The 21,058-nt window shown below is 40.5% G+C and overlaps 1 protein-coding gene across 1 annotated transcript in view; it reads left to right on the top strand.

Moving 5' to 3' along the window:
• The window catches only part of LOC129859523 (N-chimaerin), a 58,717-nt gene extending 42,714 nt beyond the window's left edge, over positions 1-16,003 (top strand). Inside the window, exons 10-14 of the mRNA XM_055929385.1 lie at positions 5,093-5,266; positions 5,460-5,537; positions 5,910-6,047; positions 6,151-6,256; positions 10,235-16,003. Of these exons, the coding sequence (XP_055785360.1) occupies positions 5,093-5,266; positions 5,460-5,537; positions 5,910-6,047; positions 6,151-6,256; positions 10,235-10,406 (668 nt within the window). The 3' untranslated portion in view covers positions 10,407-16,003. The remainder of the gene's footprint in view (positions 1-5,092; positions 5,267-5,459; positions 5,538-5,909; positions 6,048-6,150; positions 6,257-10,234) is intronic.
• Positions 16,004-21,058: the final 5,055 nt, after the last annotated feature.

Genomic DNA, 21,058 nt, shown 5'->3' with positions numbered 1-21,058 from the left:
GTACCCAAAAGTTGGGCGCCGACGACTAGTTCACATGTACGACAGATATATGACATAGCATCATAAAATGTTTCTTACTTTTGCTGATCTTTCATCAGAATGTTGGACAAGGGGTCCTTTGTCGGGAACAATTGTTGTTTGGATATAGAACGGCCACTTTCCCTCTTGAATTAGCAAGCACACTAGCCAAGTGGCACTAAGCTCTCCATCGTCAACAAAGTCAGAGAACGGAACACGGCAAAACTCCCGAAAAAATTCAATAATCTGATTAAACTATATTGAAAAAACATACTTTACGATATGGTCACATCATACATCATACATCACACATGGTATCAAATAAAATCAAAGCCGGAGATAGTAGTCGCCTATAACGGCAGTTAAACAGAAGGCAAATCCAGGTACCTCCTCGCGCTCTCCAGAAAACAGGAAATGGGGGACACGTCATACAAAGAGCTTGCATTCCACTTCAGACCAAGATAAACACTCAATTTCTTCTCTCACCGCCTCTTGACATCCAGGGGAAGGTCTATGAAGTGCATGTATACTAATACGTATCATGCCCATTTATAGGCAGGAAGTAGAACAGAGCCTCGATTTCAGACTTTCCACTTCCTGGTCAGGAAGTTTGTGCCAAATGAGTTCTGTTTGACTCACAGATATAATTCAAACGGTTTTAGAAACTAGAGAGTGTTTTCTATCCAATAGTAATAATAATATGCATATTGTACGAGCAAGAATTGAGTACGAGGCCGTTTGAAATGGGCAGCTTTTATCAGAGCTACTCAATACTGCCCCTGCAGCCATAAAAAGTTAACCTCACTAGGGTACGTGAGACGGTAGCGTCCCACCTCGTCAACAGCCAGTGAAACTGCAGGGCGCCAAATTCAAAACAACAGAAATCCCAATTCCTCAAACAAACAGTATTTTACACCATTTTAAAGATACACTTGTTGTAAATCCAGCCACAGTGGCCGATTTCAAAAAGCTTTTACGACGAAAGCACACCAAACGATTATGTTAGGTTAGAGCCGAGTCACAGAAAAAGACAGCCATTTTTCCAGCCAAAGAGAGGAGTAACAAAAAGCAGAAATAGAGATAAAATTAATCACTAACCTTTGATGATCTTCATCAGATGACACTCATAGGACTTCATGTTACACAATACATGTATGTTTTGTTCGGTAAAGTTCAAATTTATATCCAAAAATCTGAGTTTAGGTGGGACGCTACTGTCTCACTTGGCAAAAAGCCAGAGAAAATGCAGAGCGCCAAATTAAAAAATTATTTACTATAAAAATGTATATAAAAATCAAACTTTCATTAAATCACACGAAAGATACGAAATTAAAGGTACACTGGTTGTGAATCCAGCCAACATGTCAGAATTCAAATAGGCTTTTCGGCGAAAGCAAACGATGCTATTATCTGAGTTAGCACCATTGTAAACAAACAGAGAGAAGCATATTTCAACCCTGCAGGCGCGACACAAAACGCAGAAATAAAAAATATAATTCATGCCTTACCTTTGACGAGCTTCTGTTGTTGGCACTCCAATTTGTCCCATAAACATCACAAATGGTCCTTTTGTTCGATTAATTCCGTCGATATATATCCAAAATGTCCATTTTAATTGGCACGTTTGATCCAGAAAAACACCTGTTCCAACTCGTGAAACATGACTACAAAATATCTCAAAAGTTACATGTAGTAAACTTTGCCAAAACATTTCAAACTACTTTTGTAATACAACTTTAGGTATTTTTTAACGTAAATAATCGATCAAATTGAAGACGGGATGATCTGTGTTCAATACAGGATTAAAACAATCTGTAGCATGCTTTCTGGTCACGCGCCTCTATCTAACAGGACACTTTGAGTGACCCTCCTTCAAGATGGCCGTACTTCTTCATTACACAAAGGAATAACCTCAACCAATTTCTAAAGACTGTTGACATCAAGTGGAAGCGGTAGGAACTGCAAGAAGGTCCCTTAGAAATCTGATTGAAAAGACAGTGACCTCAAAAAAAAAACATCGGAATGGTTTGTCCTCTGGGTTTTGCCTGCTAAATTAGTTCTGTTATACTCACAGACATGACTCAAACAGTTTTAGAAACTTCAGAGTATTTTCTATCCAAATATACTAATAATATGCTAATCTTATCTTCTGGGGGTGAGTAGCTGGCAGTTTAATTTGGGCATGCTTTTCATCCCAAATTCCGAATGCTGCCCCCTACCCAAGAGAAGTTAAGAACAAATTCTTATTTACAATGATGGCCGGTTGTGATACAGCCTGGATTTGAACTAGGGTGTCTGTAGTGACGCCACAAGCACTGAGATGCAGTGCTTTCGACGCTGCACCACTTGGGAGTGCAGCGTGCAATACAGTTTAGATGAGAAACTCTGCTCACATTGAATAACTAGCCTACTTTTATTTGTCTACATATACTGATCAAAAATATCAAGGCAACAATTTCAAAGATTTTAAGGAGTTAGTTCATATAAGGAAATCAGTCAACTGAAATATATTCATTAGGTCCTAATCTATGGATTTCACATGACTGGGAATAAAGATTGCTGGATATTGGCGGGAACTGGAACACGCTGTTGGACTCATCGATCCAGAGCATCCCAAAATGCGACATGTGGCTGTGCATTATCATGTGATGGCGGCGGATGAATGGCATGACAATGGGCCTCAGGATCTCATCACTGTATCGCTGTGAATTCAAATTGCCATCGATAAAATGCAATCGCGTTGGTTGTCTGTAGCTTATGCCTGCCCAAAGCATAACCTCACCGCCACCATGGGGCACTCTGTTCACAACATTGACATCAGCAAACAGCTCGCCCACACGACGCCATACACGCTGTCAACCATCTGCCTAGTACAGTTGAAACCGGAATTCATCTGTAAAGAGCACACTTCTCCAGCGTGCCAGTGACCATCAAAGGTGAGCATTTGCCCACTGAAGTCGGTTACAACGCCGAACTGTAGTCTGACCCTAGTGAGGAAGACGAGCGCGCAGATGAGTTTCCCTGAGATGGTTTCTGACAGTATGTGCAGAAATTCTTTGGTTGTGCAAACCCACTAGTTTCATCACCTGTCCGGGTGGCTGGTCTCTGACAAGTGAATGTTAGTGATGGAGTGATGAATCACGCTTCACCATCTGGCAGTCCGTTGGACGAATCTGGGTTTGGCAGATGCCAGGAGAATGCTATCTGCCACAAGGCATAGTGCAAACTGTAAAGCTTGGTGTAGGAGGAATAATGGTTTGGGGCTGTTTATCAAGGTTCGGGCTAGGCGCTTTAGTTCCAGTGAATGGAAATATTAACGCTACAGCATACAATGACATTCTAGACTGTTCTGTGCTTTCAACTTTGTAGTAACAGTTTGGGGAAGGCCCTTTCCTCTTTTAGCATGACAATGCACCTGTGCACCAAGCAAGGTCCATACAGAAATGGTTTGTCAATCGGTGTGGAAGAACTTGACTGGCCTGCACAGAGCCATTGAACATCTTCGGTATGAATTGAAACGCCGACTGCGAAGCCAGGTCTAATCGCTTAACATTGACACTAATTGTGTGATGGCAAGGATGCAGGGCTTTGTTCCAAACAAAAAACGACAAGTGTGCTTGCTTTATTTCTTCAATGACAATGCTAGGAGAGGGGGAAAAAAGTTGAAGGCTCTTTCCTGTAGTAATAAAAGTGCTTTGGAATTAGATTGGAGACGTGTGTATGGTCACTTTGAGACACCAGTTAGACCTCTCACTCAAACCCTTGTAATCATTTTTTATTTTGCACCTCTGTCCTAACTGACGCCGGAACTTCTACAGATGTGTAAGCTGGAGCATTGGTACATTGTGGGAGTCAACTAGTCTGTCTGGAGAGACTAATTTCAAGGAGTAATATAACTGTTTATTACGGCTTTTCCTGGCACGGAGGCTTGCTACACTCACACGCAAATTTCACGTCGTTGGCGGAAGTCTCCCCATGTGATTTCGGCTTAAGGATATGAGTGATTTGATCTGGAAACTCTTTTCAGAAACTCTGTTCGACAGAGGCAATGCCTGTGAGGAACAACACCAAAGCTTGTGTGTCAATTTTAATGAAAAAAGCTTGTCATATAAACGTGTGTGTCTCAAGATCACGTGGTGGTCATTAGTTCATTGCCTACTAACCTTTTCATCCTTGACCGTAAGATGCCAAATCATATCAAAGCGTCATCTCATCACTGACCTTGCACTGAGAAAGAAGCTGACGTCACAGGATTTAGACTGCTGTCTGGGGGTGCATGTGTGTGCTGTATTCTAGGTTCTTTATCAGCCAACACAAATACCACTCCGATAGTAAAGTTGGCAGGATGTCAAGAGCATTCACTAACGCCAGTACATTGGCACTGGCTACGTGGCTGTAACAACCTAAGCATTTTGAAACTTTAATTATTTCAAATAGGCCTAACGTAGCAAGTTAGCAATAAATGTATGTTTGACACTTTCCCATTTGCCCTCCATACAACAACAAAAAAACTACCACTGCTTAATGCTTTATTTTCGCTAGGAAATAATTAAGAGTGGAGTTAGATCTTGCTTTTTCTATTCTTCACTTGAGTGCTCAAGGTGACACCAGCAGTCTTGGCAACCCACCCGGAACTGACATCATACTCTAGTTTTCAATGCCACAGGCAAATTGATCAGAGACCTTAAGAAATGATGTGCATGAGAGTGGGTTCTTACTCTTGTACTTTTTCTTGATTAGAAGTATTTGTCTCTCTTTCTAATGTGTAATATCTTGATGCTCTTGTAATACAGGGCTCCCTTGAGATTGATCCAAATGAGATTGATCTCAATGGGACCGCTTGCATAGATAAAGGTCCAATTAAATAAAAGAGACAATTCATCTCCAATTGGAAATAACATTGAGGACAGTCTTTATGCATTGTAACATAATAATACTTTAGTGCTGCTGCTCTACTACCTGCCATTTTTAATTGTGATAATGAGACTTCATTTAGGCAGGACTCCCCTGCCTAAATAAAGGTTAAATTAAATGATACAGCATTTTTGCAAATCCCATCTTTTTTCCCTCCCAGATTGCGGTTTGAATGTCCACAAGCAGTGTTCCAAAATGGTGCCAAATGACTGCAAGCCTGACCTCAAGCATGTCAAGAAAGTATACAGTTGTGACCTTACAACACTGGTAAAAGCCCACAATTCCAAGCGACCCATGGTGGTGGACATGTGCATACAAGAGATTGAGTCTAGAGGTGAGCAGTAGAAAATGACCCACTTGGTATGTTTTTTTTTGATATAGGGTTATGGTTTGACATCCTCCAGTAACAATGTTCATGTTACTTTGTTCAAATTTCCTGATGAGTAATGGAGAGATGTTAATTTGATGAAAATGTAAAGCCGTTTAATTCGTCATTGTCTTTCTCTCCCCTCCTCCTCTAACTGGAGGTGTTCAGTCTGAGGGCCTGTACAGAATCTCAGGCTTCAGTGATCTGATTGAAGATGTGAAGCTGGCTTTCGACAGAGGCAAGGTCCTTTTTCCTTTGCCACTGTATCTCATTCAGTTGCCTGCTTTCTGGTTGGGGCAGTCAGTGGGTATCATTTGGACTTAGGCCTGGACAGCATTTTTCAAGGACTATTGTTGCAAGATTCGGGAGAACTAGGTGGTACAGAAAACGATTTCATTGTTCATTTATTACAGTTATTTCATTGTTGATTGGCCTTACCTGATAACTGCAATTGAGTGTCAACTGAGTTTATAATCTCTAGACCGGCTGCACAGCCACAGAACTATGTCATTCTAAGTTATCCCTTTGGATACTTGCAACCTTTGTGGCATCTTTTAATTAACTGCCCCATCTATAGCCAAGTTAAAATCCTCCCTCTGTCTCCCAATAGATGGTGAAAAGGCGGACATTTCTGTGAATGTGTATGAAGACATCAACATAATCACTGGCGCACTGAAACTGTATTTCAGGGATTTACCTATTCCTCTTATCACGTACGACGCCTACCCAAGGTTCATGGAGGCAGCAAGTTAGTCCTAAACTTAGCACGTTTTATGAATTTTTGTTATTGGGTGTGTGTATTATGGTTCCTGTACTGCAGACGCTGACTGTGTGCGTTTGTCGGGTTCTAGAGATAACGGATCCAGACAAGCGGTTGGAGGCCCATCATGAAGGTCTGAAGCTGCTGCCACCTGCACACTGTGAAACACTGTGTTATCTCATGGCCCACTTAAAGAGGTAAGACCAGATATCGTTGTATATTATGGTAAAACAGGCATACAGTGCCTAGTGAGGAGAGACAATGATTAGATGTACAGTCTATTAACAACAATTAAAAAAAACATCTGGAGATGTCTGGATTGCATAAATATTTGCGCCCCTGAAGCAATACTTGGTGGAAGCACATTTGACAGCCATTAGGATGTTAGTTTTTTGGCCACAATTTAAAAAGAGCTAATATTTGTGATTTTCACACCACTTTGCACTGAGCTGGAGGCAGTGTACGTTTTTATAACATATACTGTGGCTACTTAGTTGTTTGAAACCTGAGCATTTTATTACATATTATGAAGCATGTTTTACCTTGCTTCAATGTAGCCAAGGCAAAATCTCACGATCAGTGGACGCAATAATTTTATTCTGACATTAAAACTAGTAGCTTGTTTCTCATGTTCTATTGGTTTTCAACTTTCTTTCATTGTCCGGTAGCCAAATACAAATGTGTGCGTAGCCTACTGCCTTGTGCGTATTGCTGCCATAATAATGTTAAGAAATAGTTTATCAACGTTTTAAGCTAAACGTTCTGATCTGTTGCATCAGATTTATTGCTTAAAAAAAAATGTATGGCACCTAGGCCTACTGGTTTTATGAATTTGAGATATATCGTCCCACAACTCTCCTAGAGTCTGTTTGGGCTATTTCTTTCTCGACAAGCTGACCAATAGAGTAGGTAAACTTTTCTACTATGGGAGATAGTAGATATCCCAAAGTAATTTGAATTAAATCGATTAAATGATATTGCCTAATTAGCCTACTCCCGTCTACAATAATTCAAAATGGATTACTAACGCATGATTTGGCCACAGAGGATCATTAACTTCAGTCGGAAGGAAAGGCCGCGAGCGCTGCAAATACAAAATAGATGATTGTTGAGTTGCAACTGTCACTGAAAAGCAGAGGCATATTACAGTATTTCTAAATTCAATCGCAGGAAAACATAGTTTGGAAAGCAAATGGCTATTGCTGTAAAGAGAAGCAATGAAAATACATTAGTATTTTAGTTATCAAAATGTTCAATTTAATTCAGAAACAAACAGTAGGCCCTATAGTCTATCTTATTGGCACCAGCGGAGAGCATCGGCCACCAGCTGAGAGCATCTGTAACGGGTGTCATCGGAAGGATGAGACCAAGGCGCAGCGTTCTTTGTGTTCAACATAATTTATTAACGAAGTGAAACTTAAGAAAAGACAAAACAATAAAGAATATACCGACCGAACAGCTTCGTTGTGCAAACTACCTGCACACAAACAAAGAACAAGATCCCAAACAGAAAAAGGGAAAGGGCTGCCTAAAGATGAACCCCAATCAGAGACAACGAAAGACAGCTGCCTCTGATTGGGAACCACACTCGGCCAGAAACAAAGAAATACAAAACCTAGAAATACAGAACATAGAATGCCCACCCAAATCACACCCTGACCAAACCAAAATAGAGACATAAAAAGCTCTCTAAGGTCAGGGCGTGACAGCATCGGCCATATGAATATGCACACTGCGCATATTCACACTCATTCTCATTGTTGGGTCAATACCACTTAAGTTTGTTTTTGGACAATAATTTCCTCCTCCAGTTTAGATGGACGTCATATTCTATTTGTGTCTCCCCTTGTCGTTGGCCTATTATATGGAAAAAGTTGTTTTTATTGCTTGTCAGTTTCAGCAGAGTAGACTATTTGCCTAATTAAAAAAGATTCTGCTAACATCTCCAGTCATATAAAGTGTAGTAGAATTGCATGAAATGTGTTTTTCACATGCAAAGAAAGAAGAAATGTATCTGATATAGCCCAGGCCCTTACACTATATTTACTCAGCCATGCATTGATTGGTCTTTTTTTGCAAACAGTGATTGAGTTATGATTGAGTCATCACATTACAAATAGTAGGCTATCTTACATACGTCTGCAAATGGGATGATGCATGGTATTTTATATTATAAAGTTGCATTTTTATGGTGAACATTTGCTTCCCCAAACTTTAAACTAACGTGCCGCCTATGATTAGATTTTGCTGTTCATTACTGGTCTTGTTGGCTGAGAAAGTAAATGTGGACAGTAATTCTAACATCTTCAAAGTGTGCTGTAAGGACACACGTCATCCTCGACTTGCATGTTCTGTTAAGATTAATTACCATAATCTAAATGTGATTTAAGTTGTTCTGAACACTGTGTGTGGACGCCGTAATCACGTTTACACACCCAATGCATTTCTCAAATGTCCTGTAAATTAAAATGCTGCCAGTCAAATGTCCGGCACCACATTTTCTTAACGTCCCTGGCATGCACATATTTTGCCGCTGTTCCAGTGGAATCTAACAGCATCTCTCATGTTGAATGGTTGATTCCTGCCATGTCAATTGATTTCTGCTGTTATAGTATTTTATAACAATACAATGCAATACAATAAAATAGAACATATTTAAAATATAATGTTTTTCCATATGAATAACTTGTGAGATGTTCCAAATTCTAATGCATCTCCAATACAGTCTGCGCATCCATTCACTTTGGTTTTCTTGCCATTGTAAACTACTCTTTGTACATTGTAAATTCAGTCACCCCCTTAATCGTCATGATCCTTATTCAGATAATTCAATCATGAAGTGAGGAAAGACACATCAGCGTGTTGGTACCAATGCTGTTTGTCTTGGCAATTAGGTGTTACAACAAACAAACATCTAAAAAACGATTTTGTTTGTCTTTTAAGAGCATTGTAAAATACAAATACTTAGGAAAAGTCAGGGAAGGACGACGATGTTGCAGATTTATTTTAATGGAGTGGCTGCAGTCCCGTCTTCTCTGCACCCCTCTTCACAAAAGCTAAAGGTCCGAAGCGTCTGCGCTGGATTCTCTACTTTGTACAGTCTCTGCTCTATTCGTTCAGCTCGAACAGGCTACTCTGGCAAATGATGCTTGTTTAATAAAGTTCGATCAAAGCTGAATCAATGTCTACAAGATCACATAATGATAGTATTCTATATTACAGAACCTAATATTATTTTTTATTTTACCTTTATTTAACTAGGCAAGTCAGTTAAGAACACATTCTTATGTTCAATGACGGCCTAGGAACAGTGGGTTAACTGCCTAGTTCAGGGGCAGAGCGACAGATTTTTACCTTGTCAGCTTGGGATTCGATCTTGCAACCTTCCGGTTACTAGTCCATCGCACTAACCACTAGGCTACCTGCTGCCCCAATAATAGCATAGTATAACGTACTAATTTCTTATGAGATTTTACGATGATTGTGCGAATGGTCACATTTTTCTCATGCGGCTGGTATTTATTGAAACAAAACACAGGTATGCTACAGTTAACACCATCTGCTCTGAAATTTCCTCACTGTACATAATTCAAAGCAACACTGTAGGCCTACATAATTGAAGATCTAAATATATATTCCCATCAAGAGATCAAATGGTTGGCATGCAGATGCTGCATGGATGTTTCAATGATAAAACTTGAAGAATTATCATTCACAATTGACAGTGAGAAATGTGGAGGGTGACCACAAAAATGTGTGCGTAACGTAGATGTAAAGAATCACATACATGCACAACGTGATTCGGATCTTCAGTTCTGGGGAAAAGGGATCCATGAGGGCGGGATGGGGAGGTTACCTCCGGATCTGCAACCTCCTGCCTTATTTTAATTACAAAATCAAATGCCAGTGACCAACTGCCAATGGTGGTTCTAGTGTTAAAATGAGTACATGTTTGTATAGCAACTTATTGTGTGGCTTAAGGAAATTCTTAGCACAAATACTTATGCAATCAAGACAAAGGCCTTTTTTTTTTTTTTAAATGTTCATATTTTTTACTAGGCATGATATGTTAACAATAGGCAATAATTGTTTTATGGTAGAATACTCATTGGTCTTGAATGAGCATGTCAATTACACTTTTTTTTGCTGTTACCCTTTCCTGCTCCTCTTCAAAGGGTAACCCAAAATGATAAAGACAACCTGATGAATGCAGAAAACCTTGGCATTGTTTTTGGGCCCACCCTCATGCGTGCCCCAGACTTGGATGCGATGACGGCACTCAATGACATCCGCTACCAGAGACAGGTGGTGGAGACGCTCATAAAGAACGAAGACATTCTGTTCTGAAAGGGGATGACAAACAATGAAGGAATCTTAAATCATGAATAAGTGATTTACTCATCATTTAGAGAGGAGGAAGTGACAATTGTGTTTTGAATATTTTCCCTTTGTTAAACCAAGACTTTAATAATAATGGAGAATTTGAGCCATTGTACATTCTCTCCCACTCCCAGTGAACCCTGTCTGAAGAGATGTCTGTTGGGTTTGGATCACGTACCTTAGACTTGTCTTTTACATGTTCACCCCCCCATTTCTGTCGGGGGTAATTGATGGAACACACATTCCTTCTGGATAGCTAGTATGTGTTTTGTTTTCAGATATTGGGTCACACCAAAGAGATAGAGGACTCATCTTTATCTCTGACATTATAGCGTCTGTGACAGCATGGGCAGTGCCATTGAAGCTACAACCCATAGGAATCCCCACCCCGTTGGCTACTTTAACTACTTTAAAATGGCAGAAGCATGGTGTAAGCCCTCAATGTCCATGCCAAAACGGGTTATATCCATGATGAGTCCTATCTATCTTTATGGGTCACACTCACTCATTAACTGCTCTCTCTGATCTTGTACTGTAGATGTGGCTCATTGTTTCATGATGGGTTTATTCTTCCTGTGAATCACTAATGTACTTGGAAATAACATCGGTTAAAAACCTTTTTTATTTTGTTTAATGTTGTCTGTATGTTATTTTACATTCAAACACCTTTTTGAGGTGACTTATTTTTTAAGAGATGCAGTGGGATATTTATATAATTTCAGCCAGTAGTCCTAGCACTCACAAGCCATAATGGGCGCCTTAAATGTACTATGTCATATTAGGGGGGTGTCCAGTGTACATCTCCACTGCATTTACATTATAATGACATGCCACACAATTGGCACTCACTGCCCCTACTGTCAAAGAGCAGCCAATGTGATCAAGCCTCCCACTTTTACCTTGCAGCATCATTGTATGTGATGGTGCCTTTCAACCTTCCTATCAACATTGTCTATCTGTTTTGGTTGTTTGAAGTTTATTTTTAATTGTACCTTTATTTAACTAGGCAAGACAGTTAAGAACAAATTCTTATTTTCAATGACGGCCTCGGAACAGTGAGTTGACTGCCTTGTTCAGGGGCAGGACGACAGATTTTTTACCTTGTCAGCTCGTCAGACTTGTAACCTTTTGGTTACTAGTCCAACGCTCTAACCACTAGGCTACCTGCCGCCCCAGTGTCTGTGTCCCTTTATTCCCTGTTCAGACTATGGCAAAATAACTTAAACTGTACATTTCCTGAAGAAAATGTGTGTGCTTTCTTTAGCTGTCTAAAAGTAGTAGTAGCAACCGTAGTAGTGCTAGTTTCGATTGATTGTATTAATATCAATAGCATTAGTGACTGTGGTAAAAGTACTGTTTTCATTTTAACATTCTGAAAGTTTCAACAGTGTGTCGTGTCTTTGACTATGCCAGATTGATTGCTATGACATGTTATTCTATAAAATTATTTCTCCGTAATTAATATTACCTGATTGAACTAATCATGTAAATATTAATTAACTAGAGAGGGACACCACGAAATAATATTTATAGAGCTGTTATCTTTCGAATAAACTCTTAAAGATTTTGTAATATTTTACTAAATAGCCGTCACATTAATCGTCATTATATTCAGTCTCATCTGAAAGTTGTAAGTCCTTGATTATCTGCAAGAATCCTGGCTAACAAGTTGAATCAGCAATACAAAATTGGGTTTAATTATTTATTTACTAAATACCTAACCAATCACACAGAATCACACATATACAATTAGATCATAACTTGATCACAAATTACGTCATACAGAAAACGTCCCTAGCGGGCGGAATAGATATGACAGCTTGTTACACAAAGGGAATGGGCTGAGTCTTAGTGAAAGAGCGGGAGATTCGGAACAGGGCAAAAGCTGTGCTCTCGTAAATCAGTATCTGATGCATTCTAAATTACCGCCCATTTGAGAAAGAAAATGCAATACATATTTACTCTGAGCTGCGCTTCAGTAGGTTGGTGGTAGATGGAAGAACGTATCGCCAACCCGAGTCCTCTGTCTTTTGGAGAATGTCTCTGGTTGTCACGGGATACTTTGTAGTAACGTTGTGTGTGGAAGACGGGATACTCGGACTGTCCTTCCTAACCTGCGTTTGTAGCAGCTGTTGCCAACTCAATGGCCAGGAGATATCACTTCTGTAGTGAACACGAGTTCAAAGTTCATACCATTCACAATCAAAGTCCATGCTGATGTTGGCTTCATCTATAGTGATTATCTGAACCATTCTGACCCTGGATCGTCATCCTAGAGTACCCGGAACAGGAAGTTATTTTCTGGGAAAATGGCTTTTATAGTGGAGGGAGAGGGGTGTGTCTGAAAGGTTTATAACCCATTCCTCTTCACAGGGGCGGACCACTGTGAGCAGAGAAACTTATGAAAGCACAGATCTCTCATTTGGAAGCTAAAATTACATTTCATCTCTTCACAAATAATGTCATATTCAAACATTTGAATTAAACAACAATTCCATGTGAATCCGATACCTCTGACGTTTAGACTTTTCACAGTAGCGTTTATGTCATTCTATCATTGATGAGAATGTGTCAGAGGGCAACCGAACTGACATAATATACCTTAAGTACCACCGCATATGTACAGTTGGTTGGATTACCAGAATATAGTTCATTTCCCCCAACTTCTGATGTTACCCAGAATCTCTATGTTAACCCATGGGTTTCCTTATGTCACATCAGTTATAGTGGGGACAGAGAAAAAGGGGGAAAGAGGTATTTATGACTGTCGTAAACCTACCCCCAACCCAACGTCATGACAAGTGGGACGTTAATGTTGAGGTAAATCAGCCTATCAAAGTTTGGTCATACGCGCATCCTTAAAAACATAGGCATTGGGCTAATAAAGAATACTAGTATAGAACAAGAAGGCCTGCACACTATTAAAGCTCCCAATTCACTGCTTTATTGACAACGTTTCGATCTTAAACGGATCTTCGTCAGGTCAAACACACTGAGTGTTCACATCCCAAAATATACCGTCGTGGCCAAAAGTTTTGAGAATGGCACAAATATTAATTTCCACAAAGTTTTCTGCTTCAGTGTCTTTAGATATTTTTGTCAGATGTTACTATGGAATACTGAAGTATAATACAAGCATTTCATAAGTGTCAAAGGTTTATATTGACAATTACATGAAGTTGATGCCAAGAGTCAATATTTGCAGTGTTGACCCTTCTTTTTCAAGACCTCTGCAATCCGCCCTAGCATGCTGTCAATTAACTTCTGGGCCACATCCTGACTGATGGCAGCCCATTCTTGCATAATCAATTCTTGGAGTTTGTCAGAATTTGTGGGATTTTGTTTGTCCACCCACCTCTTGGAAATTGACCACAAGTTCTCAATGGGATTAAGGTCTGGGGAGTTTCCTGGCCATGGACCCAAAATATCAATGTTTTGTTCCCCGAGCCACTTAGTTGTCACTTTTGCCTTATGGCAAGGTGCTCCATCATGCTGGAAAAGGCATTGTTTGTCACCAAACTGTTACTGGATGGTTGGGAGAAGTTGTTCTCGGAGGATGTGTTGGTACCATTCTTTATTCATGGCTGTGTTCTTAGGCAGAATTGTGAGTGAGCCCACTCCCTTGGCTGAGAAGCAACCCCACACATGAATGGTCTCAGGATGCTTTACTGTTGGCATGACACAGGACTGATGGTAGCGCTCACCTTGTCTTCTCCGGACAAGCTTTTTTCCGGATGCCCCAAACAATCAGAAAGGGGATTCCTCAAAGAAAATGACTTTACCCCAGTCCTCAGCAGTCCAATCACTGTACCTTTTGCAGAATATCAGTCTGTCCCTGATGATTTTCCTGGAGAGAAGTGGCTTCTTTGCTGCCCTTCTTGAGACTAGGCCATCCTCCAAAAGTCTTCGCCTCATTGTGTGTGCAGATGCAGATGCACTCACACCTGCCTGCTGCCATTCCTGAGCAAGCTCTGTACTGGTGGTGCCCTGATCCCGCAGCTGAATCAACTTTAGGAGACGGTCCTGGCGCTTGCTGGACTTTCTTGGGCGCCCTTAAGCCTTCTTCACAATAATTGAACCGCTCTCCTTGAAGTTCTTGATGATCCGATAAATGGTTGATTTAGGTGCAATCTTACTGGCAGCAATATCCTTGCCTGTGAAGCCCATTTTATGCAAAGCAATGATGAGGGCACGTGTTTCCTTGCAGTTAACCATGATTGACAGAGGAAGAACAATGATTCCAAGCACCACCCTCCTTTTGAAGTTTCCAGTCTGTTATTCGAACTCAATCAGCATGACGGTGATCTCCAGCCTTGTCCTCGTCAACCTGTGTTAACGAGAGAATCACTGACATGGTGTCAGCTGGTCCTTTTGTGGCAGGACAGAAATGCAGTGGATTGTTTTTTGGTGATTCAGTTCATTTGCATGGCAAAGAGGGACTTTACAATGAATTTCAATTCACCTGATCACTCTTCATAACATTCTGGAGTATATGCAAATTGCCATCATACAAACTGAGGCAGCAGACTTTGTGAAAATTTATATTTGTGTCATTCTCAACTTTTGGCCATGACTGTACACATTTCACCTCACATGACCATTGCGGACATGACGCATGGTGGGTTCAAAAAACATTTGTATATCTCCAATAATTACATAACATTGAGATGGGTGCATGTAATGGTTCCAAAAATATATATATTTACAAAATGACCAAGTGGGTAACCTGGAAGGCAAAACAAATCAAAGTAAAGTAACATTCAGGTAGGAAGTGGTCTGATATCAAACCTCTAGGAGACATAATACACAAACGGTGAATCAATACAATTCCCTTCTCATTAATAATTATCAGTATCTCCACCCCTCCTAAGAGTCTTAACACGTTCGATGCCAATGTATCTCAGAGTTAATGTTGTGACGAGCCTCCATGAAATGCGCAGCAACAGGGTTTCTCTGGTCAAGGGTTTTGATATTACTCCTGTGTTCTGCCATCCTTGTTTTCAGAGCTCATTTTGTTTTTCCTACATAGCATAGACCACAAATACACTTGATCAGGTATATCACATTTTTTTGTGGAACATGTAATGATGCCCTTAATCTTAATGGCCTTGCCTGTAAAAGGGTGATTGAACTTGTGCATTTGTAGTTTAGTAAGGTACTCTATGTCACCACTTCATTGCTCCAGACCAGCGCAAGTGGGAGTTAGAGCACTGATTGTGCTTTTGGGTCCTACTGTGTCTCTGAAAATGAATGGGTGACATAAACCTAAATAGAAACTGATAATTTTGCACGACTTCAGTATTACTTACTAAAACTGTTGTTACACTAAGGTTTTTATTATTTATTTATTTTGTTAGAATTATATTGTTCTTACTGTAGGCCACTCCCGACCGATCACATTGTACAGCGCCTAAGTAGTGCAACAGTCTAAGACACTGCATAGCTGTGTCGCTACAGATGCTGGTTAAATACCTGTGCTGGCCTCGACTGGGAGACCCATGAGAAGACTAGGTTTTTGGTTTCTCTCCCTCTAAAAACACAAATAAATAATTCTAAATAACAAACTGGCTTTATTTACAAATTATTAACCGTCTCACTCCATTTTCAAGAATTGCATTTTTCTCACTAATTTTATGTTATTTGAAGACAAAATCATATCCAAAATATTGTTATTTTCTAAACAAAGTGATTTATTAATTTAGAATTATATAAAAGCCCATTGGATATTCTCACAGATATTAGCAGGACAATATATATTGGTCATGGCTCCCGAGTGGCACACAATGGGCAACCTTGCAGTCTCCAGCTGTATCCACTGAAAGTGTGCAGGGTTCAAGGCACGAGGGTATGGGATGGGCCGCAGAGCCGCACACAGAAGACTGACCTAGCCCATGGGGAAGGGAGGAGGGTGTGGACCCCCACCGCGCCACACTTCAGGGGTCATTGCACTAATAATGGCGCTGACTAAGGACATGTTCCTGCTGTTCTGTTCTTAGTGCCAGTCTGCACATTCAAACTAAAACAATGTAACTAATAAGGACATCTTTATGCTTTCATTAATAAAATAATGATAAAAATACTCTTTCAAACAGCCAATGTTTATTTTGTTATGGATCCATAACGAATTACTATGGGAATAAATATGACTGAATTACAGAAATATCCTCCAATCCTCTATGTAATTATTGGCGGAGAGTCACGTCATATTTTTCTATATACTTTAGGCCTACTGTAGGCGACATGAGTCTCACTAGTGTTGAGTAATGTGCTGTTAAAAGTGGTGTAGGTCTTATTTATTTAAAGAGCATATTGAAGTTAGAAGCAATAGGATTTGAAGCAATAGCCTACAACTATTTTAGCACCGTTTCGGGCTGCTCTGAGACAAGCATGGGGACTGGTCTTGATAAATCAATGAGATTTTAATTTTCACTGAATCTCCGTTTGGGTATTGGTTAGACTAGAATTAGAAAATGAGGGTGTAGAAATGTTACGCTCTTAGTGTAACCTTTATTTAACTTGGCAAGTCAGTTAAGAACAAATTCTTATTTACAAGGACTGCCTACTCCTTCCTCCCCGTCGGGGAATTGAACCCCGGTCTCCCACGTGCCCACAGGAGATTTTTTTTAGATAAATAGCCAGGCACTGTAATCCCGACTGTCATGTTGTACATATTTTCCGTTCCATCCTAACGGAAACAGAGGGTTTTTCGTGTTCCTTGGAATAGAAACACCATAATATTAATCAAAGTAATTAAGCAAGTACCAGTCAAAAGTTTGGACACATCTACTCATTCCAAGGTTTATCTTTATTTTTACTATTTTCTACATTGTAGAATAATAGTGAAGACATCACAACTATGAAATAACGCATGGAATCAGTTAAGAACAAATTCTTATTTACAAGGACAGCCTACTTCTTCCTCCGCGTCGGGGAATTAAACCCCGATCTCCTGCATGCCTGCATTCTCTAGTACAGCCATTATTGAAGGCTATCAAATGCTTCTCAAAGATGCCCTCTGGTGGTCAAACTAGCACTTGCCCTCTGGTGGTCAGACTAGCACTAACTACCATTAATGGTACCAGTGGTTCACACTTAAATAACATGACATAGAATTATGCTGCACCATGCAAGCTGCGCCACAGTATGCTGCAACTTTTAAAGGAGGAACGACTGTATGCTAAGCCTGTAACAAGGTCTATGAGAGGGTTTTAGTCATGTATGCTATTTTGGCATAACAGTGTAGGTTAACAGGAAGAATAAACCAATATCACGACATGCCTTGCTCATATCGCTATCAAAATATTAGATTCCTATCGAATTATCAATATTGGTGCCCACCACCAATAATTTGCCAAAATGTAGGGCCCTATAAAATCAACATTTGTTTGTCTTCTCATTTATTTCCCAAATTCGTTTTGGTTTCAGTTTTTCGCTCTCAAAATGCCTGTAGCACTTGTGATTGTAGAGTTTGCTAAACAAATAGCCACTGGATTGATGCAAATAATCATATAATTCTGCCAGGTAGGCATACTGTAGGCTACTTTGTAGTAACATTTAATTGAGAAGGTTTTTGGGAAAGCCTTCCCATCTCTACCAGAAGACGGTTATCATTAGCATCATCGATAACGGCTATACAAAGTGTGGACATACCCTCGCACCACACACACATATGGGGGCATTCCTGTGTTGTTTCAGAAAGTTTCAGGAAAATACGAATCACTGATGAATCACTGACGAATCACTTTTAGTATAAAAGTTATTCATTTGCCCAAGTCCAATACATTTTTGAACACTGTTGAATTCTGTTCTAATGTTTGTATTCCGTTTCCTTCCACAATCTCCGGAACACAGATTTAATAGAGCCCTAAAGATTATACCAAACCACGGCAAAACTGCCTTCCTCGAGCAAGGAAGTGGGACTTGTGGCGGGATAGTGTAATTAAAATGTTTAAGTACAAACACTAACGGATCATTTATACTAGGCACTACCTCTAGCAATCAAACTACTGGAAACCAGTAATTTTCTATGGGGGGAGGAGACACGAGGATACATTCAGCTAATTAAGTCGGAAGCTATGAGCTCAGAGGAGGGATGGTCTTGCTAGCTTTAACACCGTGCTGTACAGGCTAATTACAAATGTGACGTTGTGCAAAGGAAGATCTTGGTGATTCCTAGTCTTGAAGGGACAATCTGCAGTTGCTACATCCATTTATAGAATTTTTAATTAATGATATACTCATTGATTCCTCAAGAATATAACTTGTAGATGCCTCATGAACCTAGTTCAACTGTTGAGCTTGTTTTACTAGTTTGTTTACATTCACATTGCTTACAAACTGTGCAGCTTCAACATGATCAAATCAAATGTTATTTGTCACATGCAGTGTTGCCAACTCCTCAGTAAGGAAAGTAGCTATTGGCTGTCCTAAAAGTCGCTAGAAGTCGCTAAATGACGTCATCACCTAATTTGCATAATTGGCAATGTGCATGTAATTGTGATGGACGCTGTAGGAGAGACAAAAAATGAGTTAAAAAACACCCTAAATATGTTTAGAACTACACATGAACTTTCTTCTGACTTCTTTTTTTTAATGTCACAATTCCAACCCTCCTCCTTTATCCGGGCTTGGGACCAGCAAAATTGACCCACACTTATTTTTTTATTGTTTTGTTTTCTAAATTTGGTTTGGTTTTTATGGACCTTGTGTTCTTAATGCAACCACTGTGTCAGATTTCAAAAAGCTTTACGGCAAAACACAATATTCAATCACCTGAAAACAGCGTTCAGCCACAAAAGCAAGCCATACAGTTACCCGCCAAATTGTGCAGTCAACAAAACTCATAAAAAGCATTATAAATCTTCACTTACCTTTGCTGATCTTCGTCGGAATGCACTCCCAGGACTCCCACTTCCACAAGAAATGTTAGTTTGGTTCGGTAATGTCCATAATTTTTGTCCAAATAGCTATTTTCGTTAGCGTGTTTGGTAAACAAATCCAACGTCAGGAAGCGCGTTCACTAAAAGCTGAAGAAATGTTCAAAAGTTCCGTAACAGTCCGTAGAAACATGTCAATCGATGTATTGAATCAATCTTTAGAATGCTTTTAACATAAATCTTGAATAACGTTCCAACCGGAGAATTACATTGACTTCAGATGAGTGATGGAACAGAGCTCCCTCTCATGTGAACGCGCATGGTGAAAGCATGGTCAGGTCATGGCAGACCTGACTAATTCCCCTCTCATTCGGCCTCCCCCTCCCCCTCCCCCAACTCATCCATATCTCGCTGTGATTTTAATAGGATCTTGGTTGAAAATCGACCAGCCTCAGAATTCCCACTTCCCGTTTGGATTTTTTCTCAGGTTTTTGCCTGCCATATGAGTTCTGTTATACTCACAGACATAATTCAAACCGTTTTAGAAACTTCAGAGTGTTTTCTATCCAATACTAATAATAATATGCATATTTGTAGCAACTATGACTGAGCAGGCCGTTTACTCTGGGCACCTCTGTGCACCTTTCATCCAAGCTACCCAATACTGCCCCTGCAGCCATAAAAATTATTTGATGTATGAATGTGTATATATATACACTGCTCAAAAAAATAAAGGGAACACTAAAATAACACATCCTAGATCTAAATGAATGAAATATGCTTATTAAATACTTTTTTCTTTACATAGTTGAATGTGCTGACAACAAAACCACACAAAAATGATCAATGTAAATCAAATTTATCAACCCATGGAGGTCTGGATTTGGAGTCACACTCAAAATTAAAGTGGAAAACCACACTACAGGCTGATCCAACTTTGATGTAATGTCCTTAAAACAAGTCAAAATGAGGCTCAGTAGTGTGTGTGGCCTCCACGTGCCTGTATGACCTCCCTACAACACCTGGGCATGCTCCTGATGAGGTGGCAGGTGGTCTCCTGAGGGATCTCCTCCCAGACCTGGACTAAAGCATCCGCCAACTCCTGGACAGTCTGTGGTGCAACGTGGCGTTGGTGGATGGATCGAGACATGATGTTCCAGATGTGCTCAATTGGATTCAGGTCTGGGGAACGGGCGGGCCAGTCCATAGCATCAATGCCTTCCTCTTGCAGGAACTGCTGACACACTCCAGCCACATGAGGTCTAGCATTGTCTTGCATTAGGAGGAACCCAGGGCCAACCACACCAGCATATGGTCTCACAAGGGGTCTGAGGATCTCATCTCGGTACCTAATGGCAGTCAGGCTACCTCTGGCGAGCACATGGAGGGCTGTGCGGCCCCCCAAAGAAATGCCACCCCACACCATGACTGACCCACCGCCAAACCGGTCATGCTGGAGGATGTTGCAGGCAGCAGAACGTTCTCCACGGCGTCTCCAGACTCTGTCACGTTTGTCACATGTGCTCAGTGTGAACCTGCTTTCATCTGTGAAGAGCACAGGGCGCCAGTGGCGAATTTGCCAATCTTGGTGTTTTCTGGCAAATGCTAAGTGTCCTGCACGGTGTTGGGCTGTAAGCACAACCCCCACCTGTGGACGTCGGACCCTCATACCACCCTCATGGAGTCTGTTTCTGACCGTTTGAGCAGACACATGCACATTTGTGGCCTGCTGGAGGTCATTTT

This window comes from Salvelinus fontinalis, chromosome 7, assembly GCF_029448725.1.
Source record: "Salvelinus fontinalis isolate EN_2023a chromosome 7, ASM2944872v1, whole genome shotgun sequence".
NCBI lineage: Eukaryota > Metazoa > Chordata > Actinopteri > Salmoniformes > Salmonidae > Salvelinus > Salvelinus fontinalis.
The sequence above is the reverse complement of the archived record's forward strand: the minus strand, read 5'-3'. Positions and strand labels throughout refer to the sequence as shown.